Here is a 27,191-nt window from a genome sequence, read left to right on the forward strand (position 1 = left end):
ATAAGAGGAAAGGAAACTTTAGTTGAGGGCTGTCTGCCTAGGTACAGTGCTAAATGATTATCTAACTTTATCTCACTTAATCCTTAACTGCATTGGTAAATTGGTTAATCCCATTTTGTAGATGAGCAAACTGAGTATGGGGTGTGAGACAGTTTGTTCAAGTTCATACAGGTAGTTTAAGACTGAGAAGCAGGACTTGAACCCAGATCTTTCCAGCTCTAGAGCTTCTGTTCTACCCTATTGTGAATGATGTCTTCTTAAGTACAGTATTCAGTTTTAACATGCCATGAATTTAAAGTATTAATTAGTCCTTTTAAGAAATCTATTGTTGTTGGTTATTGTTCTTATTAACACTCCTTTAACTTTCAGTTTCAGGTGACTTCCCTTGGCCAAACACTTAGTCTTCATTAAATAAGAGGGTTTTTTTGTTTGCTTGTTTGTTTTGTTTTGTTTTGTTTTTGGTGTGAGTCTTCTTTAGGTGAAAATTGCTGCTCTAGCAGCCTCATTAGTATTACACTGTCTTATCTGGATATTGATGCTTAACCCCTTTTTGTCTTAATTAAATGGCAAATCTTAGTAATAGCAGCAATTTTCATTTCTTCTAGCATCCCCTCTTTTCTTTCCCTCTTCCGACCTTGATGTGGAGGCTTTCACCTCATAGGCTGTTACTTATACTGCACCACTCTTTATTAGCTTGTGGAAGATCCTGAAATGAAATAGGGAGACCTGTTTTTTAATTTCTGTGTGATTTAGGTCTTTTTACATCTTAAAAATCTATGCAATAAAAATTTTTACTAAAATTTTTTGACTGATTTTCTTTGAGCACTTAAAAAAATACTGTTCAATAAAAAAAGAATACCTTATATCCAGGTTCTATATTATCAGTCCAACTAGTCCAGACTGGTGGCTACCATTTCCTGACAATCATTCAAAGAACTGGAATTGAAGTAACTCATACCTACTTTAGCATATTAGAAATTCAATTTTCAGACCTTAACAGTCTTTGTATCATCTCTTAAAATACCACCTAAATGGTGCATTGATGAAGTCCCCTTTTTCCAATATTGTGAAAAATTTTAAACATAAAAATGTGGAATTTTACAGTAAATGTCCCCATATTCTGTCTACCAGGTAGTGAGGTTCTTTAACTTTTTAAAAATTGATTTTTAGAGGGGGGAGAGAGAAAACCATAAATTTGTTGTTTCATTTATTTATACATTCATTGGTGGTTTCTTGTATGTGCCTGACCGGGGATCAAGCCCACAACCTTGACATAGCAGGACAGTACTCTAACCAACTGAGCTCCCCAGCGAGGGCTTAAATGATCTTCTTTATATCAGCTGCTATCAAGTGGTTTGTCTGGTTGCAAGTTACTCCTAAGAACAAACCATTGTGGTTAAGATGATGGGCCTGAGGATCAGAGTGCCTGGGGTTTGGGTTCTAGCTCTGCCATCTGTTAGCAGTTAAGTTCTGTCTCCTTTCTTTACCTGGTTAATGAAGATAATAATAGTATTTGATAGGGTTCACCTGGTGGTGAAATGAACTGATTACACATGTCTGGCAGCAGAGTAAGTGTTCATTGTTAATTATCATCACACTAGTTTTATTTTTACTGCAAATTTGAATCAAGATGTTATTTTGCTTCAGAATTATTTAATTATGAGCACATTAGCTGGAATCAAAGATAGACAAATAGTGAAAGAATTAGATCATTAAAATTTAGACTAAAATTATTGAGCATTGTTCTTAAATTATTTGTTAAAGTATGTATCCATAATCCTCTGATGGCTCCAAGATTTTTAAAAGTTCTTTTCCAGGCAGTAATTGGTCTTGCAGGGTTAATTTGTTCTCTCTTATTTTTTCTTAAATATTTTGTTTGTTTATTTTTTAGAGAGAGGGGAAGGGAGGGAGTAATAGAGGGAGAGAAACATCAATGCAAGAAAGAAACATTGATCGGTTGCCTCTCATACAAGCTCCATCCTGGGACTGAACCCGCAGCTTGGGCCAGTGCCCTGACCTGCAGTCGAATTGCTGACTTTTCGTTTTTCAGGACAATGCCCAACCAACTGAGCCACACTAGTCAGGGCAAATTGTCCTCTTTTAAAGGCACAGCTGAAATGTAATTGTTTACATTTTCTGTTCATATCTATATTAGAATGACTGCAGGACTACTGAAACCAACTGGTATGATAATGAGTAGTGGATGGTTATGCCTCTAAAAATAGCCTGAAGTTTTATTTATATTCTCTGTTGCTTTTGTTATTTTATTGATTTCTGTCCTTACATTTATTATTTTCATTCTTCTTGTTCTTTTGGATTTGCCCATTTTCAAAGTCTTTAGTTGAATGTATGTATAGTTCATTTGTTTTTAATCTTTTTTTATTATCTGAAAATGTGTTTAAATAAAAGCATAGATCTCCCTTTAAGGACTCCTTTTCTTTGTTCAAAAGGTCTTTTAACTTAAAACTTCATGGTGTACTCTGCACCAAATTTATACTGGGAAATTCATGAGGAAGATGTATTGCTTGAATTTAGATTTTTCATTAATACAGTACTGATATACTTATTACCTATACCAGGTGATATATATGTGTGTGTATTTGTGTATACATGTATGTGTGTATGGATGTATACATGTACATGTATGTACATATGGATACTTTGAAAATTTTGATTTCTGGAAAGATTGGAATTATCTGCTGCTATGATATAGAAAATTAACTCATTATAATTCATATCCTTACTATTTTTAAAGAAAATCTTGATGTTATGAAAAGGAATGGTCTTGGCAGTAATAATGATAATGATATAAAAGTATAAATCATGGGAATATTTGTAATATTCAAGAAGGATTTCATGAAGGATAATAGCCTATTTACTTCTCAGTATTTGTTGCTTTCCAACTAATTTTTTCTTCCTCAGCACTGTCGGGGAAAAAGCATTCCCATCAGTGACAGTGGGTGTATCTAAGTGAGTGTGGCTAGTGTCAGAATCTCCATGTACATGCCATTCTTTTAGGCTCCCACTGGATTATTGTAGTGTGTCCCAGCTGCTTCCCTGCACCTATTCTCTTCCCTCTAGGTCTGTCTTTTACTTAGAGTGGAAGCCATATTACATCACTTCCTTTCCTGGAAACGCTTCAGAGCTTCCTTATTTCTCTCAGGATGCTCAAAGCTTTGCATGATCCTAGTGTCACCTGTCACTTTAGCATAAGTTTGAACCAGCCACCCTCCTTTCCTTTATGATACAGTGACACTGGCCTTGTCTCAGTTCCTTTCTCAGTTCTTCTACACAGATATTTTGCTCATTCTATTTCCTGTTTGCCAGAAGTGTCACTCCCCCACCCTTCATCTCTCAGTTAAGTCCTTATCTCAGTTCATTCATGACTTCCTCAGGGAGGGCCTTCCAGACTTTCTCCTGCTGTGTGTGTTCATAGCACTATTTACCTTCCTCACATATTTGTTTGGCTGTTTATTTTTATGATTCTTCGATGTCTGTCTGTCTCCCTCACCACTAGATTGAAATATTATGAGAGAAAATCATGTCTTTTTCTTTTTTGCCAGTGTATGCCTGCTGAAAAGGTAATGAATAAGTATTTAAGTGGATTTCTGGCTAAGATGGAGGCGTAGGTAGATAAGCTTCACTTCCTTGCACAACCAAAAGAAGGATAACAACCAATTTAAAAACAAACCAACCAGAACTGCCATAAAATCTAATTGTATGGAAGTCTGACAACCAAGGAGTTGAAGAAACATTCATCCAGACTTGTAGGAGAGGCAGAGATGGGAAGCCGGGGTAGACAGGACACGTGGTAAGGCAGTGGTAGGCAGACCAGGTGGTCCCACATTCATGTGCGGATAAACCAGGAGGAACAACTGGGAAGTGAAACAGACCACGGAACCCCAGATTCCAGCGCCAGGAAAGAAAGCTTCAAAACCTCTGGCTGTAAAAACGTGTGGGGGTTGTAGCAGCAGGAGAAACTGCCAGTCTCACAGGAGAGTCCATTGGAAGAGCCCATGGGGTCCTAGAATGTACACAAGCCCACCCATCGGCAGTCAGCACCAGAAGGGTGCAATTTGCTTGTGGGTAGCGGGGGAAGTGGCTGAAAGGGGTGAGAGCTGAGCAAGTGGCATTGTTCCCTCTCTGGCCCCTCTGCCACAGTGTCACAGTGCTGCAAGTGGATTGCCCCACCCTGTCGAATACCGAAGGCTCTGCCCCTTACAACGTAACAGGTGTGTGGAGACAAAGAAATAAGGCCCAAATGAAAGAACAGATCAAAACTCCAGAAAAAGAACTAAGCAATGAGGAGTTATCCAACCTATTAGATGCAGAGTTCAAAACTCTGGTAATCAGGATGCTCACAGAAATGGTTGAGTATAGGTGCAAAATAAAGGAAGCAGTGATGGCTATCCAAAGTGAAATAAAAATATTCAGGGAACCAATAGTGAAGGAAAGCAAACTCTAGGACTCAAATCAATGATTTGAAACAAAAGGAAGAAATAAACATTCAACCAGAACAAAATGAAGAAACAAGAATTCCAAAAAATGAGGAGAGGGTTAGGAAACTCTGGGACAACTTTAAACATTCCAACATCTGAATCATAGGGAATATCAGAAGAAGAAGAAGAAATTGAAAACTTACTTGAAAAAAGTAATGAAAGAATGAAAGAAAAGTTTCCCAGTCTGGCAAAGGGAATAGACATACAAGTCCGGGAAGCTCAGAGAGTCCCAAAGAAGTTAGACCCAAAGAGGAACACAACAAGACACATTGTAACTAAATTACCCAAGATTAAAGATAAGTAGAGAATCTGAAAAGCAGCAAGAGGAAAGGAGACAATTACCTACAAAGGAGTTCCCATAAGACTATCAGCCGATTTCTTAAAAGAAACCTTGCAGGCAAGAAGGCGCTGGAAAGAAGTATTCAAAGTCATGAAAAGCAAGGACCTACATTCAAGATTACTCTCTCCAGCAAAGCTATCATTTAGAATGGAAGGGCAGATAAAGAGCTTCCCAGACAAGAAAAAGATAAAGGAGTTCATCACCACCAAGCCCTTAATATATGAAATGCTAAAGGGACTTATCTAATAAAAAGAAGATCAAAACTATGAACAGCAAAATGACAACAAACTCACAAATAACAACTGAACCTAGAAAAACAAAAACGAAGCAAACAACTAGAACAGGAACAGAATCACAGAAATGGAGATCACATGCAGTATTATCAGCAGGGATAGGGAGGAGGGAGAATGGGGGAAAAGATACAGGGAATAAAAAGCATAATTGGTAGGTACAAACTAGACAGGGGAGGTTAAGAATAGTATAAGAAATGGAGAACCTAAAGGATTTATTGTGTATGAGCCGTGGACACGAACTAAGTGGGGAGTGCTGGAGGGAAGGGGGGTAGAGGGCGGAGGGAGATACAGGGGAAAAACTGGGACAACTGTAATAGCATAATCAATAAAATATAGTTGAAAAAATATTTTCTAAATGAAATTTTTTTCCCCCTGGGGGGGAAAGTTTTTATGTACATTACAGTTTTTGAGAATCACTGCTCTAGATGTTGATTTCATCTCTGGATTAAATCAGAATGTGGGGCATTTAGGTACTTAAACAATATTACTTTGTTTCTTCATTTAATTGCTTTTTCTCAGTTGAACTGTGACAGCATGTCCTTGGTTCACATTGAGATATGCTGTAAGTGATAAAACGTCGAATTGGTTATATGGGTACTATTGATGATAGTATCCATTGTATCAGATAATAGTGTCTTCATGAGGACTCAGGACAAATCTCTCTGACCTCCCAGAAAAAAATGTGTTTCTCTTGAACAACTGGTCTGTTTTTGTCCTGGCAGCACTTTTGTCTTGCACCTAGTCCTTATTTTTTGAAGCTCAGAGCCAAATTGGCAGCTTACATCTAAAAGTTAGTTCGAGGTTTCTGGCATGTCCCTCTGAAAACTAATCTTAATCTTAGCATCATCTAAATCTTTAGAATTTTAACTGATTTGTTTACATATTTTATAGTTCGTTCAATAAAAGGATCTATAATTAGCTTTCAAGGAATGATAAAAGTCCACCAGAGCCTTTTTTTTTTTTAAAGTTCCTCTGCTTGCTGGGTAAGAAATGAGTTCAGTGTGTCTCTCCATGCTGAAAGTGGATAGGTTAAGAGGAAAATGAGGAATGTGTTATATATTGGGAGGAATTCTAGGTGTTAATTTCTGATTGGTTCATTTAAGAACTAGAACTTCCTCTGTTTTTTTTTTTTTCCTCATCACAAAAGCACAGGCATTGCTTTATAGAGATGCCTGAGGAGTTATATGAGAGTTGCCTGTTAGGCTCAGGGACCTACAGTTAGCACTTTTGTGTGCACGTGCTGGGAACTGGCAGAGTTTTATTTTAACTGTCCCCCCTTAGTCCTACCAGCTCCAGGCAGCAGTTACATGTTCACTGCTGTGTTGGTTATGATCCCTGTGGGAGTTCTGATCAAAGACTTTGCTTGGTATTTGGCTCAGCTGAATATCAGAGTCCCTTTGTTTTTCCTCTGTTGCAAAATAAAATTTTGTGCCATCTGATTAAATGGCAGCTGTGCAGTAGCATATCTGACTCTAGAGACCAGGTATTGGAGGACAAGAGCAGCCACAACTATTATAAGGAGAAGCTGGAAGATATTGTAGAGTGATAACCAAAGAGCCCTCACTTTAACCAGTGTATCAGATCTTCAGAGTCCACTTTTGATGGCCAAAGTTCTTGTTTCTTTTAGTTTGAGTATAGACTGCTCAACTTTCCCTGTGGCATTCATTACTCCATGAGCAGCAGGAAGTGTTAGCAGTGTTTCATGTTTTTCTTGGCTTGCCAGCAAGAAACCTAGGACTTTACAGCATTATTTATCTTTACAGTCAATGTTAGTAACAAGTTTTGATAAGTTTTCCAGGTATATGACTCCTATAGTTGAAAATAGAGCCCTGATGATTCTAGCTTAGAGGGAGTAACAGTTTTTTCTCCAGGGAGATCACTCTCCCTTCAGACACTGAAGCATGAGAAGCATGGCTTCCTGAAGTACATGGAAGGAAAATATCTGTAATTGTCTAATTATTACATGTTACACATAGGTGTTACTTGTTTATGCAAGTTAGGTTTTGATTGGATAAATAGGAGTAAGCATGTTGATTCCAGAAATGAAGACTAGAAGAGCCACATACAGTTGTAAAAACAAAAAGGAATTACCTGTACTAAGTCCCATTACTGAAGGCATTTTTATTTGGGTTGCGGCTTTGACAAATTCTAACATTGGCTTGAGAAGTAAAACAAACCAAGTGAAAATAACTGTGGCTCTAGATTGTCAAAAAGGGATAATCTGAGTTTCAGCCAACCAGATACCTTCCAGGTGTCAAAATGTGTTGGATAAAGGATAAGATCAAATGTGCTTTGAAGGCTTAAGATACCCAGACTTTACCACTAGTGGTTTGTAAATAGAAACTTTTTTCTGGGACAAATATGATAAGCCATCTAGGATGTAAATGTCCAAGGGCCAGTTGGAGATACACAAAGATTTGTGTCAGGTAGATCTTCCATGGCCCCAGTATGACAGCCAGCCAGTACTAGCCTTGCGAGAAGTACTTTGTTTGGAAGGTGTCAGAGAGTTGGGTGAACGATTAATCAAGAGTCAAATCTAAGCTATATGGGTTGAGGAGAAAGATCCGGGCAGGTGCAGGCACAATTCAGACTCAAGCGTTTTCTTTCAAGCCTGCTGACACATTCAGGCAGTTAATTGCATAGACCAGAGGTCCTGAATGCCAGGGCTGTGGACTCATACCAGTATGTGGCCTGTTAGAACCAGCTGCACAGCAGGAGGTGAGCAGGTGCTAGCGAGCAAAGCTGCTCTTTCATTACTGCCTGAGTTCTGCACTCCTGTCCCGCCCCCCATCTGTCCATGGAAAAATTGTCATCCATGGAACTGGTCCCTAATGCCAAAAAGGTTGGGGTCTGCTGACAGCAAATTCAAGATCACTATAGGGTCATCTCCTCATGTCCGTCATCCAGCAAGAGAACATTGAAACCCAGGAGGCCAGATGGTCATAGGTGACATCAGGAAGAGTTTATATTGCTAAGCCTTTTTTAGCCTGAGGTGTAGCATAAGGAGTGGGCAAGGTAGATGAGAACTTGCTTCACAGCAGCCTCTCTTAAAGCAGGGAGGTGTGTGAGAAAGTCTTGTACCAGCACCTCCAGTACTGCCTATCTTTCAACACTCAACAATTTTCCACCCGTGTGCCATGGCGTACTGGTGTGCCGCAAGAATTTTTAAAATATGTAATACTTAACTATTTAGTTGGGTCACTGACCTCTTTTCCCTAGATTGTCCAATTTTAAAAAAATGACAGCAGCCAGTACAATAATTGTTGTCTGGTGTGAATGAATCAAAATTATACCTTTTCTGTGTGTGTCCATTGGGCAAAAAATATACTTTTTGGTGTGGTGCAGAATTTTAGTAATTTATGTGTGCTATGAAATGGAAAAGGTTGAAAATCTCTACTCTGGAGGATCACAGGGTGCTCTGCCAAGGCTCAGGTCACCTACAGTTGGGCCTGCCTGTGTGGCTGATGTGGACACATGAAGGTTTCGGGGGTCTGGTGCAGAGCAGCTCCCCATTATTATCCATGGGAAAGGAGAGAGGACAGGGTGAATCAGGATAAGGCCTGAAGACAAAAGTGTTAGAGGCGGTAGCTTCCAGTTCCTAGGGAATTTGTGTTTTATTGCGCTTCAGATAAACAGTTTACTGTAATGTCTGTCCTGGACTCTGAAGGAATCCTGGATATCTTCACACAGTCACTTGGTACATTCTGAAAAGTGTCGTCCTTTTGACCATTGCTTATCCCAAGAAGCTTGTAGTGTCTGTCATCAGAAGTACTGGTATCGCCTTTCATCAAGGCTTTTGTATTTCATCCAAAGACTCAGCTTCTGATCTGTAGTTTGTAATGGGAGCCTTTAGGCAGCATGAAAGAGAAGCAGAAACTGCCTGTAGAAGTAACACTGAATGGTTCAAGTTAGTTTATTTTACTAGCCAACAAAATCGGAATGTAAAAAAGATTCCTCTATCGAGACATATTCAGTTTATGAGGATTTAGTGAATAATGACCTCAAAATAGGAATGGATCAGGGACAGTGAAGGTAGTGACCAATTTCAGTCTTTAGTTTATACCACAGTATGTTACAATTTTCTCCAAGTTGTCTACAGCCTACATATTTAAATAGATAAAACCTTTTTTGACATTATTATTTTTTAAAATGACAGCTCTATGGAAACAAAATTCACCCATGTAAAGTATGCAATTCCTTGATATTCACAGAGTTGCACAACAGTTACTACTGTCTAATTTAGAACATTTTTATCACTCAAGAAAGAAACTCCATTGACAATGCCAGTCACTCCCCATTCCTCCCTCTAATCTATCTGGCAGCCCCTAGTCTACTTTCTGTCTGTGAATTTGCCTAACATAAATTCTTTAAGAAATACTTTTGTTTATTTGGACAGTTATTTACTTGTCTCTAAACATGAATATGATGCTAAAAGGATAGTCATTATTTTTACATTAATAAAAAGTGATTCATATATAACTGACTAGGAACTTCTCTTTCTGATTTAGTAAATTTAAAAAATTACCTTGGGTTTAGTAAACAAAATAGCTTTCATCTAGTGTTGACTCTAGAGAATGTAAGTGCTCTTGGTTAGTTATGTTACGTCTTATATTTTTATTTTTTCCAAGAGCTACGTTAGTGACTAATATATCAGTAGGGGTCAGTTAAGGAAGCTTTATTTTATTCTAGTGACAGAGCTAGAATTAGAATCTAGCTTCCCTTCCATTAAGTATCCTCTTTCCATTATACCACACATGTTTCTATATGTCCCCAAAGCTGATTTTTTTAAAAGATTGTTTTTAATTTATGTTTTTAGAGGGCAAAGGAGGGAGAAAGAGAGGGAGAGAAACATCACTGTGTGGTTGTCTCTCACGGACCCCCTACCAGGGACCTGGCCTGCAACCCAGACATGTGTCCTGACTGGGAATGAAACCGGCAACCCTTTGGTTCTCAGGTCAGCATTCACTCCACTGTACCACATCAGCCAGGGCCCAAAAGCTAATTTTTTAAAAAGCATTTGGAAGTAGTTAAAGCAGTGTGCATGATTGTTTTTTATTTCCTTGTTCTCCTATGTTTTGCAACCAAACATAAAACCACAAGTTTAGATACGTTATAGTATGAATGCTGAAATGATAAATAAGGGAGAAAAAAAAAAACAACTTTCACCCTGGCTGATGTTGCTCAGTTGGTTGGAGAGTCATCCCATAAACCTAAAGTTTGCAGTTGGATCCTTGGTTGGGCGCCTATGGGAGGCAAACAATCCATCCATGCTGCTCTGTCACATCAATGTTTCTCTCTCTCCCCTCCCCGCCCCCAAAGCAATGAAAAAATGTCCTCAGGTGAGGATTAAAAAAATTAAAAACTTTCAGTGTTTTTTAAAAAAGATTTTTATTTATTTATTTATTTATTTATTTATTTATTTATTTATTTATTTATATAGTGAGGGGAAGGGAGGGAGAAAGAGAAACATCAGTCGGTTGCCTCTTGCACACTCCCAGCTAGGGGCTGGGCCTAGGCATGTGCCCTGACTGGGAATCAAATTGTCAACCTTTTGGTTTGTAGAATGATGCCCAGCCCACTGAGCCACACCAGTCAGGGCAAAACTTTCAGTGTTTTCATAGTGACAGAATTTGTCTAAAGTAGGAGGACTTAAATTCTATGCAGCATTTCAACTTGAGTACTTTAAGTAACTCTAGTCAAAATGCTGAATATAAATTAGTGTTTTTAAGACATAGAATTCTGTCCTGGCCAGTGTGGCCTAGTTGGTTGGAATGTTGTCCTGTAACCCAAAGGTTGTGGGTTCGATTGCTGATCATGACACATACCCAGCATGTGGGTTCAAGCCCCAGTCTAGGCATGTACAGGTGGCAGTTGATCAATATTTCTCTTTCACCCTTCTTCTCTCTTAACAAAACAAAAAACAAAAACAATGAAAAGTGTCTTCAGGTGAGGATTAAAAAAAGAAAAGATAAAAATGCTTCAAGGAGCTCAAGTTGGGGAAGATAACTGCCCACACATTGGGCTTTTTGTGTTTGTATTTTAAATTCTACAGTGAAATATAGATAGTAAAGCACACAATTCTTAAATGTACAATTTGATGAAGTTTCACACATATACATATATGAGTATATAATAATCACCACACAGATAATATCCAGAGTATCTCAACTCCCAGAAGGCTCTTTAGTACTTGGTGTTTGTCAGGTACAATCTTTCAAGAGGTCATCACTATTCTGACTTATGTAAACATGGATTTGTGGCGCATGTGAATGGCATCAAATGAGTCTCATGTCTGGCTTCTCATGATTATATCATGAGATTCAGTCATACTATGTATAGCAGTAATTTTTTTTTTGCTTTATAGTATTCTGTTATATAAGTAAGCCACAATTTATGTATCCATTCTCCTGTTCGTGAAGATTTAGGTTGTTTATAATTTTTTCACCATTATGCCTAAAACTGCTAAGAATATCCTCATATTTGTCTTTTGGTGAATATATGTACTCATTTTTCTTGGGTCATAAGGTTTCATAATATTATAAAAGTTCAGAACATTTTTATTAAAACATCCAGAATGTTAAGCCTTCCTCACAAGAAATTTTCAAGTTCACCTGAATGGATATATACCTCTTTGATTCTATAATAGAAACTGGAAGAAAATACCATTGATTTCACTGTCAATTTTGGGTGATAGCATGGGCCTGTTCTATAATAGCAAGGGTTATGGATGTTACACATTTGGTCATTCAGTAAACAGGCAGTGCATGGTGCTAGGAGTTAGAGATACAACTATGAAGGACACTCATATACCCTGCTTCCACCAACCAATGAACAACTCATTCAAACACTAATGTCTGGACTGCAGTTATAAAGAAATGAGAATTATTAGGGGAGTAATTAGGATGGAGCACCTCACGTAAACCTAGGTAGTCAGTGAAGCATCTTGGAGGTAGTGACATCTAAACTGGGTCCTTAAGATTGAATTGGAATTAGCCAAGTGAAGGAGTGAGGGGGGTTGAGTATTAAGAGTAGCTGGGCAATTAGAGTCTCTAAGGCAGTGTCTGAGGCTTGGAAAATGAAGAAATAGAAAGTACTGTAGCCGGGTAAGCAGGGACTCTGTGATCAAGGACGTTCTGGCAATATCGAGTTTTGACATCCCCCTCAGGTCATTGATAGTGCCTTTCTATCATGGAAAAGTTTACCCGTAAAGTGAGTGTAGTAGAATGAACCCTCATATACATGTCCCACTGTCCAGCAATTCCAGCTCGTGGCCAATTTTGTTGAGACCACCTCCTCCATCCCCAGTGAATTGTTTTGAAGAGAATGTGATTCATTACATCATCATTGAAGATTTTTAGCAGGAAAATGACATGATCAGTTTCGCATTTTAGAAATCACACATTTCTAGCAATTTTAAAGTATCTTTAAAATGTACACACTAGTTTTGAGGGCTTCTCATTTGCTTCAAGTCACACAAAGACATCTGTCTGTCTGCACTACCATCTATTTGTAGTAGTTTGCATTTTTTCAAACTATGGAAGCAGGATTAAATATTAAAATTATTTTATGTATGTATCTTCCCATGTAGATCAGTTGATGAATTTGCATTTAAAAATACTGTTAATGAACATTTTTGCTTCTATAACTATGAACATGTCATAGTCAACATAAATTTTTTTTTTCTGGGATTCAGCCTCCATAATAGCAAAGACACTGGTATTTGGAAAGTAGAATTAGATTTATGGTTTTATTATGAATAATTTTTTTACAGATTCAAGTTGAATTTACTATTCTGCTTTTGTTACTTATCTACTTACTGAAATTTGCTTTCTGAGGTTTACTCTGATGGTGAGAATTAATATAGATTGCTTTTATTTTAAAATGATTTGTAGCTGTTGACAGGTCCCTAAGTTAAAAATCTCTTCTTGTAGTTAGAGTGTTTTCTTCCTAAAGTGTTTTAATTTCATGATTTAAAAAAATATTTTAGTGGATGGTAACTATTGTAATACTTTGGGATGATACTGCTTTTATGCATTTATTTTGTCACAATCAGTAATCTTAATCTAAGAGGTTGGCAAACGTTGGCTGCTGAGACTTGTTCGTACATTTTTTTGAAGGGTTATTTTGAAAAAGGAGGAATTTGCAAAAGAAACTATATGCGACCTTGCAAATTTAAAATATTTACTTAGTACCTGACCATTTACAGAAAAAGTTTGCTGACCCTGATCTAAGTTAATATACTTTAAATTCCTGGCACACACTTCTTTTGGAAATGTGTCTGTAGAATTTGTTTTAGATTTGACATTTGAAAATTAAAATTTTCATTGTCTTCTACAGAGAAGATGGTGAATTAGAAGATGGTGAAATAGATGATGCAGGATTTGAAGAAACACAAGAACAGGAAGCAAAAGAGGATGAGAAGCAGAAAAATGAGAAAGCCTACAGAAAATCAAGGAAAAAACACAAGAAAGAAAGAGAGAAGAAAAAATCCAAAAGGAGAAAACGTGAGAAACATAAGGTTAGTTAGAATCTACTTTTTATTCTTTTGGTAAGTTTTTATGAAATATAAAATACCGAAGATTAGAAAGTATAAATCATTGCCTATTTTCTAATAAAACATGAATTATATCTTTATTTATGTGATTAATACATTTTTTAACATGAATATTTTAAAGATTTAAAAAATAATCAAGGTAGCTTTTAATGTAAATTAAAATAAACCTTTTTAATTGATGGGAGTTTGTGAGATGCTGAAGCTTAAGGAAGGAAAGTTTCATTCTCTACAGATAACCGATTAACAACACTGGCATTGTCCATCCATTTATTGATATATTCACATGTATCATGTGCTTGCTGTGGAAGTCTCTGTGCTGTATGCTTGGAGTTATGGTAATAAGTGAAGCAGTCTCTGTTCTGTTAGAGATTACAATGAAGCAGGGGAGGAGAGAGGCAATAAACCAATGAAAAACAAATGCTATCAAAAAAGCAATAGAGCTCTGAATAGATGTGAATTGGGGTAGAGATGGGAAACCTCTTCTGACAATGAAGTCAGGGGAGTAGTGGGGTAGTTTTTGAAACTCCCGAAATTTCTCCCATAAAAATAAAGCAATTAGGTTAACAAAATCAAAAACTTATTGGCAACTCATGTACAAAAAAAAAATGAAGTAACAAGTTATCCCCACAAATGTCAAAAATACAAATGTGTAAGACTAAACCACAAACAACAACTGCATAATGAAGCAGAGGGAAGGTAAAGGAACTTCCAGAAAACAAACTGCCAACAGGTGTTCCACTCAAATGGCGGAGTCCCCAGTGAACATGGGAAGCCTGTGGGTCAAACTGGGAACAGAAGCAGAAGCTGAGAGGGGCTTTTGTGTAAGAGGACCACGTAAAATTGAATGGTGCTGGACTGATTGGAGCCTGTTGAACTCCAGTAGTCATTTAACCCAGTGTGGGACAGTCCCACACTGAGAAAGTGATTACTGGAAGTAGAATCTAAACTGAGAGGACAAGCACACAGGGCCAAGGAAAGAAATGGGGGAAGCATATCTTAGAAGATACACAGCTATATTTTTTAATACTTCATGCTAACATCAGAAGAAATAACCCTAGAGAAATGAAGCCAGGCAAGCTTTCTGGCCCATTCCTCCTTTTAGACCTGAGCAACAAGAAAAGGACCATGATCACATTACATATAAGTTATTATTATAAAAAGAAAACAATGGAGAGAATAATAGTCTTCCAGAAAAAGAATGTCCACAAAACATGTAAAAAACTTAACCTAATATTTCAAAATGTTTAAAAAAATTAAGAAAATACAGATTATAATCAAACAGCATAAATAGAATTTGGGATAAATGTCAGTTGGTCATCTAGGAAAAAAGATGAAGTCCCTTATTAAAAAAAGAAAAACAGGTTTATATAAAAAATTTTGATATCAACCTTTTATGCCAGAAGATAATGTAAGCAAAAGATTTTATATCCAGCTAAATACCAACATTCAAATAGAACGGCTTCAGAAAAACTGTCTGTAATAGAATTCAGGAAATATTGTTATCATGAACCTTCCTATAGAATGTACTAGAGAACAAGTTTGGAAAACCAAAATGACTGGGTGAGAAAGTGAGAGTGATCTACACACACACAAATACTTTACCTGTAAAACTAAGACTGAATGGACACAAAGGGGGCAGCATGCTGTGTATCAGAACATGACAGCTGTCAAAATGTCAGGAAAAACGGTGTACATAGTAAGTAGGATAAGCTTATTGATTGCCTTATAGGCATTAACTGAGAATAAAAGGATATATTTCAAATTATGATCCTAGGAATGAAAGAGAGAAAGCAGAAGGGGAGGGGTTACTGCTTAATTTCAATACTGGTGCTACTTGTAAACAAACAGTATGTGAAGAAGGGACTGTGACTCGTTAATGGAAACTGGCAGTAAGAGGGAAGTAATTCATGTATATTAAGTCTCTTAAAACTTAAGTCTGATTAGGTTACCAGACACTTGACCTAGGGAGTATATTATGAAATGAATGAAATGAAATTTATGAATGAATCAAATTTGAGTGAAGAAAAAGCATAATTTAGGAGAAAAGAACCTGGAAAAGCCAGCACATTCCAGTAATGGCTAAAACTTGTCTTCTCTTCAGGAGAACTAAACCTAAGTGGGGAATGTGTCACAAGAATGGGAGGGTGATTGCTTTACAGCATGCCTCTTGTTGCATGGACTTCTGCTTGCTGCTGGGACACATAGTGCTCTGTCTCAGCCCATGTCCCAGCTTATCCTCTCATGGGTGTCTTTGTTGGGGCAAGTGCCCTAGTGGCTTTGACATGCTTAATTAGTGCCCGCAGAGAGTGGTAATTTCTTGGGAGGGAGAGAGCAAGACCTTCACTTGGCAAATGTAATATTGCCCCTTCTTGCAGGTCCTGCAAGGGGTATTTGGGTGTAAATTGAAGTGCTAGAGAAAAGAAAGATGCTTTGAGAAGCAACCTGGGGAGAAATACTAGAAGCCATTGGGTGGGGGTGGGGGGCGAGGAGATACTGCAAAGCCACCTGGGGAAGAGAGGTGCTGCAAGCTTACAACAGGCCAGTGATCTAAACTGTCTTTTTTTTCTGGCCAGGTTTAGAAGCAGAAAAAGCTAAGCAATCATGTGGCGGGTGATGGGAGTTCCCTATGAGGCCCCTGCGTGTCTTAGGGATTGACCCCAGACAGCTCCATGAGACCCCCAGTCACACAGCCCAAGGATTTGGGCTGGAGGGAGAAAATGCCTCATTTGTCTTCGGAGCCCAGGCAGGACTGAGCACTCCTACCAGATATCATTGTTTCTACCTCCAAAGGCCTAGCACGTTTGAATGCCCTATCCCCACACTGCAACATCTCTTTTACTCCAAAGGTGAGAAACTACTCACAGTACCCTAAATGGCTGGAGACAAAAGGATGAAATCTGAGTCACAGCACCAAGTAAATGTTATGGGAGAAATTCCCAGAAACTCTGTTCTTCTTACTGATGCGTAAAGAATTACAGATCAGCAAGTCTGCTGAGGTATAAGCAAAGTTTATTAGTGCTAAGTTCTAATGGGAAAGCAAAAGCAAAGGTGACAAAAGCAGGGTGGCCAGTGGTTGGGTGTCAGCATCTGGGTGGCCAGAGGCTAGGTAGCTAGAAGTTGGGTGGCCAAAAAAGAGAGAGTCCTTTGTCTGAGAATTTATATAGTTGGTAGGATGAGTGTGAGGATGGGGATGATTGACAGGTAAAGGTGGTACTAGCTTCTCCTCTCCCCCACTGGGAGACATGACTACCCAAATGTAGGAATGTGTGGAGGTCTGTTAGCCCGAATCCTTATCTTCCTCCAGACTCTTACATGTTCTTGCACAATGAGTCTCTTAAACACAAGTCTTTCTAAATACTAAAAGATACATCCCCCAACAATGCAAAACCCAACTCTGAGCTATGCACAGAGGAAAGATTTTAAAAATGAGTCAAGCCATGCAGGCAAATAGAAAGAAAGAGAAGGTAGAAGTCACAATGTTGATATGTGAAAAAGTCAAGTTTAGGTCCAAAAGGCATTGAGAGAAACAAAGAGGGGCATTTAATAATGTTAATTGTTACAACTTACAGTGAAGATATTAATATTTCATATCTCCAAAACACCAACTTTCATATAGCAAAAACTATAGGAGCTGTGAGAAGAAATAGGCAGGAAGGAACACACTAACAGAAGACATACCAGTATACCTCTCTTAACCCAAAAAGATTAACCAGGTAAATGAAAAAGTGGTAAGGATATTAAAGAGATATTATAAATATATAGTAAGCTCTAAATCCTGAGAATACATTTTCCTGTCTAATACATGCAAATGAAATATATCGTAGGCCACAAAGAAAACTCCAGGTAATTCAGTAGAGTAGAAATAGCACCAAGAGCAATATTAAACCACAATGCAATAAAACTAGACATTATAACAAAGTCAAGAAACAAAAATGCTTTTCTGTTTTTAATTTGAATACTTGCTATAAATTTCATATAGAACACTGCGGAAACATTAAAGCTGCAGAATTTCATGAAAATGGTAATTATAAAATCTTGACATATAAGGATTATTAGAGTATAGCTTAAGCACTTAACCGGAAGAAAAATTATAGAATTATAGTGTTAAAAGCTAGAAAACAGCAAAGTAAGACTAAAGTAATAAAAGGATATAATAAAGTTACAAGCAGAACTTAAAAATTAGAATGAAGAACATGTACTTAAAAAGAAATCAACAACCTATATGAATCATTGGCCAAACTAATAAAAAAAGGAAAAGCAAAAATAAAATTCGATATGTTGAGGGTAAGAACTTTTGAAACCTTTATTTTCCTTCATACGGTACTTTTCAGCACTTTGCTTCAAAATCCTAACCTGATCACCTAGTTCATTAGACACATTTTTCTGCTTTTCATGTTCCTGAATGTTGTAACATTGTTACTAAATTTTCTGCCACTACATAACAAGGATCTCCCTTCTTCCAATTTTAGTAAACTTGATAACAAGGGTCTCCCTTCTTCCACTTTTGGTAAGATATATCTCACTTTCCTTTTAAGTTGCCATAAAATCTAAAATTTTGCTAACAATCATTCAGGACAATTCAGGCTTTCACTAATTAATGCTTCTTTAAGTCCTTTCAGTTTATATATACTTCCTTGTTCCCAAACTGCTGCTACCTTATAAAATAGGTACTTTTTATGGCAGCACAGCCCTCCTGGACATCACAATTGTGTTAGTAAATGCTGTTGCAACAACCTATTACCTCAGTTCAGAAGTTTAAACCAACAAAAATTTATCTCCCTGTTTCTGTGGGTCAGGAATGTCTGTGAAGCTTATTAACTTGGTGGCTGTGGCTCAGCATTCCTCCTGAGGCTGCAATAATCTCTAGGCTCAACTGCAGCAGGATACTCTTCCAAGTTTACTTTCTTGGCTCCTTACCATGTGGACCCTCTGCAGACTGCCTCAGTGTCCTCATGGTTAGCTGGCTGCCTCCCAAGCAAGTGAACTGACAGTGAGGAGAGCACCAGAGCCCCCATGATGACAGCTACTGTATTTTTATAACCTGATCTCAGAGGCATATGCCGTCACTTCTGACATTCTGTTTGCTAGACATGAGTTTCTAAGTCTTGTCTGTACTCAAGGGGAGAGGAATTAATCCCCACCTCTTGAAGGTAGGAGGAATAAAGAATTTATAGACTTACCTTTAAAACTACCATCCAGAAATAGATAGGAACACACAAATAGGAATAATATGGGGGGTGACCCTAACATGCTATGGCATAGTGAAGCCTCAGTTATTAAAGCAGTGTGATACTGGTGCGTGGAAAACAGGCCAATGGAGCAGTAAACAAACTTAGAAATAGACTGAATGCCTGTGGAAAATTAGTATATGATAAAGGGGCATCTCAAACCTGTGTGTAAAGATGAACTGAAGTTTCAGAGACAAGAAGCACAAATTCCCCACTTGGGTGTATGAGAGGGATCCCTTTCTACTGAACCCATAAATTCTACCAGTTGGTTCCAAGTATATGCTGCATTTGATCTTGCATGAGAAAGCAATTCTTGCACAGAAAGCAAATAACACAGCCTAATAAGGAAGGTACATTCTAACGTCTATTTTGCCCTCAGAAAATTTGTAACTTTTGTTACAAACATAATAGGACATTGTACCAGTTCAGTGTGCTGATTTCTTGCTTGCAATCCAGGCCTCTCTCTTACTTGCTGCCCTCTGCTCCAGGTTAGGAGGTTATACAATCTCAAGTAGGAAGGCTCAGCTCAATACCTCTTCCTTCTAGGATACTGTAGCTGGTCCCAGACCCCTTTGCCCTAAGGTTAGTTTTATTAAACTTTCTCCCTATAAGATTTGTTAATTTAATTGACTGTAAACTCTTTAAGTAGCATGAAATAACTAGGTAATATGTAAGAATTTATTGGCTAGTGTTGATAAATACATTGATTAAAGAAGAAAAATACATAACTCTACAGAGAGCTTTGATTTTATTTGGTGAAATTAGCGATTTTCATTGAACATTGAACATAGTCATGTACAATTATCAAATGAAAACTATGTAATAAAGTGTATTGTAGAGCTAAAGTTAGACATTTGGCAATGTGCAAATTGTACAGTTCAAATAACATAAAAGACAATGAGGAAAGGTAGTCAGAAGTAAGGATTAGAGCTGATATTTAAAAAATAGAATTTGAGCTCTCGCTGGTGTGGCTCAGTGGCTTAAGTGCTGGCCTGCGAACCAAAGGGTTGCTGGTTCGATTCCCAGTCAGGGCACATGCCTGAGTTGGGGGCCAGGTCCCCAGTGGGAGGTGACGCGAGATGCAGCCACACATTGATGTTTCTCTCCCTCTCTTTTTCTTTCCCTTCCATTTTCTAAAATAAGTAAAATCTTAAAAAAGAAAAAGAATTTGAAAAGGAGGAAAATGTTCCGGTGTTGGGAAATACCATCAACGGAGGCTGCAGAAATGTTTCGTATATGAAAGACCTCATGGAGACTGGATACATTTAGAAATGTTCTCATTTTATTTTATTTTTTAAATTTTTTTAATTATGTATTATTGATTATGCTATTACAGTTGTCCCAATTTTTCGCCCTTTGCCTCCCCACCCCCTACTGTCGGCCAACCCCACACCGTTCATGTCCCTGGATCATGCATATGTTCTTTAGATACTCCATTTTCTATACTGTACTTTACATTCCCATGGCTATTCTGTAATATAATAAAAAATTAAAAAAATCAGTATTCTTCTCTTTGCAAAGATAACATTTGTTTTCTTCTTCTTCTAGCATAATTCTCCATCTAGTGATGACAGTTCAGACCACAGCCTTGATTCAGATGTCGAACATACAGAAAGTTCCCACAAAAAAAGAACTGGTTTCTACAGGGACTATGACATCACATTTTCTCAGGTATTACCTTTTTCATTGTAATAAAGTATACATAACATAAAATTTACCATTTTAACCATTCTTAAATATACAATTTAGTGGCATTAAATAGGTTCACAGTGTTGTGTAACCATCATCATTATCCCTTTCCAGAACTTTTTCATCATCCCAAAGAGAAAATGTGTTCCCACAGGCAATAAAACCTCATTTCTCCTCCCCTGGCCCCATGTAACTACTGCTATACTTTGTCTCTCTGAATTTGCACACTCTGGGTCCTCATATAGGTAGAATTGTACAGTATTTGTCCTTTTGTATCTGGTTTATTATGCTTATAATTTTTTCAAGTTTTAACCATGTTGTAGTGTATCATGTGTCAGAATTGTTTTCCTTTTTAGGGCTGAATAATACGCCATTGTATGCGTATGTCACATTTTGTTTAAGATTTTTATAGAATTTATTTTTAAAAAGAGGGGAAGGGAGGGAGAGAAAGAGGGAGAGAAACATTGATGTGCGAGAGAAACATTGATCATTTGCCTCTCACACATCTCCAGTCTGGGACGTGGCTCACAGCCCAGGCATGTGCCCTGACCAGAATCAGACCAGCGAACTTTCACCTTGCTGGTCAACGCCCAACCCACTGAGCCACAACAGTCAGGGGTACCACATTTTGTTTATTCATTCCTCTGTTGATGGACACTTGGTTTGCTTCCAACTTTTGGCTGTTGTGAGTAATGCTGCTACAAACATGGGCGTATGGTGATAGTCATGGAATTTCGGGATCATTGGTAATTCTATGTTTAACTTTCTGAGGAACCACCATACTTTTTCCCACAAAGGCTGCATCATTTTACATTCCCACCAACAGTGTATGAAGGTTTCTGATTTTATATATCCTTGTCAAATGTTATTTTCTATGGGATTTTAAAAAAGAATAGCCTTACTAATGTATATGAAATGGTATTCATTGTGGTTTTGAGGTACTGCTTTTTAAAATGGGAAAAATTAAACTTTCAGTTTTATTCCTTGCTTTCTGATATTGTGAAAAAATATTTTATAAGTTATATGCTTTAAAATACATCATATATTAGTGTGTTGGTCTGCCATAAGAAAATACTGCAGACCAGGTGGATTAAACAATAGAAATTTATTTTCTCACAATCCGGAGACTGGAAGTCCAAGATCAAGGTGCCAGCAGAGTGGTTTCCTTGAGGATAAGGAAAGGAAATGTTTAGGCCTTTCTCCTTGGCTTGTAGAGATGGGCCACCTTCTTGCTACTGAGTCTTCACATGGTCATCCCTCTGTGCAGCATGCATCCCTAGTGTCTCTCTGCATGTTCACATTTCTTCTTATAAGGACACCAGTCATATTGGATCAAGGCTCCCCATTAGCCTTATTTTAATCACCACTTTAAAGGCCTGATCTCTAACTACATTGTGAGGTACTGAGGGTTAAGACCTCAACATATAAATTTTGTGACATGTCCCTCTTTAAATGCAAAAATTATTTGAAGTATTTTAAACACAAAACATTTTAAAACAACATGATATACTTTATATCTTTCTTAAGTATGTTGCACTATATGAACAAAGTCTTCAATATAAAAATTATTTGTGCTAGAACATTCTCAGGAACACTGGAGAATGTTCAGGTCACTGTGTTTCTATCTGAAAACCCGCAGACTTTCTGAGGTCCAGCTTCTGCCAGTCTATCCATATGCTTGTATGCAAGTGCTATGTTCTTTCATGTGATTTGGTTTTCCAATCTCTTGTGAGCCTAGAAACCACATTATTATGTCTGTTCAAGTTCTTTCTGTTGCCTTCTGTTTCTCTACTGCCATCTTTATAGTTGAGGTTGCTCAGTGACCATTGAATAAATAGGTTTTATAAAATGTCTTTTTTTAACATTGAAAAGAATTATACTCTAGTTAATAATTTTATGTAGTTAGGTGCATATAAGAATATATATTCATATATGTATCCATATACACTCACCGTGTCCTACAATTTTGAAGTGAATGGTACTGCCATTTCTCAGAACATGTGAATATTCATTAGAATTACTTTCACTGCTAATGACAACATTTTTAAATTAATGCTATTTCAGCAAACACTGATATGGTATACCTAAATTTCACTATTTGCATTTGGATTTATTTATTTAGAAATAGTCAAAAGTCATTTGGGAACTCTTCCAATGAATGAAAAATGCTCAGGATGGGCATTGCTATTTCAGAAAATATCAAGTAATGAGATTTATAAGCTCTTGATTCATAAGCTGTCACTAGAAGTAATTCCCGAAGAGGAGATACAGAATATTTAAGATAGTGGCAGAAGTAATGTAGCAAGTACATAGCCTTCTTTGGAGACCACTGTGAAGAACAGTTAATATGTATAAACAATAGGGCATTTGTTTTAAGTAACTCATATTTTCTTTAACAGTATAGTTATTATGATTATATTGACTAATATATATCCCTAGGATGCAATGCAACTGTTTTTGTTTCAAGAACTCAGTTTAAAAAATTAAGAAAAAGTATGATCATTTATATGTACCCACAGTTCATTTCTAGTGCTATTCTGAGTTTAAAGCATTTTTTTGTGGTGTGGGTTTGCTGTCAAATTCTCTCCGCTTTTATTTATTGGGAAGTCATTTATTTCACTTTCATTTTTAGTAATTTTTTATTTTGTCATAAGAACTCAGAGAAAAGTTGCCAGAATGGCACCCCTGTGAGTCTTTCATCTAGATTCGCTGTGATTAACATTTTACTGCACATGCTTTGCTTTATTCTTCATTTCTCTCTTCTCTTTGCCTCTTCTTATATTTGCCTTTAAACCCATCTGTTATGTTCTTTATTTGTAATTTGTATTTTTCACATCTAGAGATTTATTTGATTCCTCTTCAGATCTTTAAAGTAATTTTTATAGTTTCAATTTATCTTCTGAATTACTCATGTCTTTTAGTTGACTATAGCAAGCACAGATATTTAAAAATTTATGTCACATAAATTCCAACATCTGGGCCCTGTATTTCTTTTACCTGTTGCTTTTGTGGTTCTTTTATGGGGGTCTTGTCTTATATGTCTGGGTTTTTGTTTGTTTTTGTATTGTGTGCTAAACATTTTATAGAAATAACTTGAGGCCTAGGATGATGATCATGTCTTCCAGAGAGGATTTTTACTTGCCCTTTCTAGATTCCTACTACCCCATACAAACTTTATTTCATTGTCAGAACTTGAGAGTTTTCTGGGTCACCTAATGACTTAAAGGTTGGACTGCAGCCTCTGAGTCACATTTTGAGATTCTCCGAAAATTGACAGGTGGGGGTTGCTGAGGCTTTTATTTTTTCCAGACTCTGGACTCCCTTTTTGTTCCCATAGATCAGAAATGCTGTTGGACCTTACAACTGATTTTTCATGATGGGCTGATGCTCTCAGAGCAAAAACAACTGGACATGCTTGTCACTTAGGGACTTTCATCTGCTCCATAGATAATAAATAGCCCAGTAATCAATCCTTCACCAATTACTAGCTCTCTGATAGCTACAGTGGACCTGAAAAAAAAAATTTTGTCTAACTTTTCTATGTTTTTTAGGAGGAGGACCGCTCTAAATTAATTACCTAGTCTGCCTTTAGGAGAAGAGAAAGTTCTGTACCATTTCCTCCACGTGTGTTTTAGAGTTGACTCACTAAGATTAGAAAGTACCCTAAGTACAGCCTAAAAACCCCATTTTCTTAAAAAAGAAAAAAGGTATCTACTATACAACTTCTACAAAATTACAAGCCAGAAATAGAATATAGTATTAATATTAGAGGTCTCAACATATCTTCCTATTTCCTCATCTTTGTCCAGGGCCTCCTGGTACTTCATTTCATATTCATAGAGAGTGCATGGGGCTGAATCCTGGTTAGTAGAAACAGGATATTCTAGGGGTGTAGATGACCTAATAATCAGTCAGTACAGTGGTTGGAGAAGCTATATCCTGTAGTAGAACTTACTGTCTTTTTCATTTCTTTTATCTTTTTTCAGGAGGGCTTTAAAAAACACTTGCTAGATCCTTGTTGGTGAGTGTGTTTTGTTCACTCAGATGATGAACATGTGCAGCATAAAAAGACATTCTGCTAGATCACTAATGGGGCTGTTCTGTAGCCAGTGTGGGTGGCTCTCTGACCCTCAGGAAGCTACATTAGAGTCTTCCACTGTGCAGGGAGCCCTGCAATGGGTCGTTTGCATCATTCAAGGGCTTTTAGGAACATTTGTAGTGGGGAAAACTAGGAAGGATCTAAACTGAAAGCTGGAGATAATTCTATTTTAAAAACTAGGAATATGAAGATTATTTTTGTAAAGGCTATGAAAGATCACAAAATTGAATTAATACTAAGAAAAAGGAATTTGTGACAAACATCTCATCTCTAGAGAAAAATTCATACTCATCCATTAACAGTAATTTTTAGTCATAAAGCATTGAAATATATCACTGAAGCATCAATGTAATTACATTTTTATAAAAGAAAATGGAGGCACCATTCAACTAATTAATTTTTAACTTAATTTAAGCAATTATTTTTTGTTTTATTGCCCTTTTTAAGAAATGTCATTTGCACTGCCTTTTGTCTATATGCCTTTTGATTCCTCTTCTGAATTTCTGAAGTGCTAGACTGAGAATAGTTTATAAACTTGAAAAATACTGCTTAAAACAAGTGAAAAATCTAATACAGTTTCTTCAAAATTTTAAATTGATGAGCTAATTGATTTTCTTGACTTGATTAGTTACATATTTTCTTTACTGAAAAGAACTTAATGTTTCTCTGCATTTTGTTAAAAACACTTAGTCTCATGTTGGTATTCTGCCAGGGCAGTATTTTTGTATCACATTTAAAATTTACTAAGCTGAAGATGAATCATGGTCTGGGTTTTTCTGGATTCTCAAGTCGTAATTATATGCAACTTTTGTCTTATAAAAAATTGACAGAAGGTATGATAGAGCTAAAAAAATGTTTCAGTGAGTAGAGATAGGCTTGAATACTGTCATTAAATAGACTTCTAGGACTGAAGTATGTTTCTTGTTTTCGTATGCTTTAGTAAAGAAGCAATAAAGTTAAAATATATTGTAATAAAGTTTTTAATGAACAATATATTTACTATGTGTCTTTTATTTCTAGTGAAATATCTACTTTTAATATTAGACCTCAGATATAAATGTTTTCTTTTTATGAAATTTTCCAAACATATAGTTTTTTTAATTAAATGTAATATGCTTAAATGTGTAATTTGGGAATTATATACTGTTAGGAGACTATATATACTTTCTACCCCTCCCCCAAGCAATTTTACTAACTTTACCTTATTTTCAGAAAGACCTTTTCTATTTTGGGGGAAGGAATTCATGTATGATGGTGTGGATTTTTAAGTATCCTGTGTGTACAAATGTTGAGACATGGGACATAGAAAGCAAAAAGCGAATAAAACATACCAGCAAAGATCTTTCAACATTATGAAATTTGATAATGTTAGAGTAGCATTTACTTTTTGAACTTAGTTTTAAATAGTGTCCTAGATCAGTACTACCCAAGAGGCAGAACTAATAACTATCTCCTTTCTCCCAGTTTTCTGGGGGAGAAAAGATGTCCTGTGTTAATCAATTCCTATATGTAACTGAAAAATTCTATTAGTGATTGTCCATTTTCACTTAGCATGGATATATATCAGGAAGCTACATGACATCAAGGAAGAGTCAACATAACAAGAAATTTAAAAGTAAAGAATATGGTGAGTACAGTACCTACAGTGATGACAACTTCGGTAACTACAGTGATGACAACTTCGGTAATTACAGTCAGGACATGGAGGAAGATTTTGCCAGTCAGCTGAAACAGTACAGACAAGCTAAAGAACCCTCCAACATTGCTTTGGGATCATCGTTTTCTAAAGAACCAGGGAAAAAACAAAGAATGAAAGGAATTCAGCAAGGTAAGTTTGAAAATGTCAATCTGTTTTTGAATATGAGAACCTTATTAAAACAGGTAGCTGTGGAATGAAAACTTACCTTCCTTAGCCCCTTCTCAGGATCAGTTTATTCTTGTAGTTCCTGATTTGTTTTTATTTATTTTGTGGACCCTCAGGACAAAAATCTACAAATATTTCAATCTGTATGATTTCTTAATATTTGAATTAAAAATATATTCTAATATTTTAAAAGTATATAAAAGTGTAAAACAATTTTCCTGTTAGGTTTTTCCCTTCCCTTCTGTATGATACAATATACTGATAAAAAAGAACCTACCTTTTCCCGTTTTCTCTGTTGCTTTATGTATTACTCTATATATTTTAGACCTGTAAGGACAGAGTTCTGGGAAGCTATTCTTTTGTTAGGCTTTAAAATATGGTAGTCACCTTTCTATGCAGGTGTACTTAGAACTATAGACATCCTTTGAGATTGGAAATAAGAGCATAATCTGAATAAATTTCTATAGTCATCACCTATTTATCTGCTATATTGAGAACACATGATCCCTGGAGAGATCAGGGCAAGTTGTCATAGAAACTGTAGGTCACATAAGGGTTGTATCAAGCTTGAGAAATGTCCGGTCAGTGTGTCTGGGTCAAGAAAACTGGAGCAAGATGAGGCTGA

The 27,191-nt window shown here is 36.8% G+C and overlaps 1 protein-coding gene across 1 annotated transcript in view; it reads left to right on the forward strand.

Annotated features, from left to right (window-relative positions):
* ZC3H6 (zinc finger CCCH-type containing 6) overlaps nt 1-27,191 on the forward strand; it is a 58,676-nt gene that overhangs the window by 11,147 nt on the left and 20,338 nt on the right. The window contains exons 2-4 of the mRNA XM_054575563.1: nt 13,470-13,650; nt 20,463-20,585; nt 26,254-26,530. Of these exons, the coding sequence (XP_054431538.1) occupies nt 13,470-13,650; nt 20,463-20,585; nt 26,254-26,530 (581 nt within the window). The remainder of the gene's footprint in view (nt 1-13,469; nt 13,651-20,462; nt 20,586-26,253; nt 26,531-27,191) is intronic.

Source organism: Pteronotus mesoamericanus, unplaced genomic scaffold, assembly GCF_021234165.1.
Source record: "Pteronotus mesoamericanus isolate MK-2021 breed Mesoamerican mustached bat unplaced genomic scaffold, CSHL_Meso_final contig_311, whole genome shotgun sequence".
In the NCBI taxonomy this organism is placed as follows: Eukaryota; Metazoa; Chordata; class Mammalia; order Chiroptera; family Mormoopidae; genus Pteronotus; species Pteronotus mesoamericanus.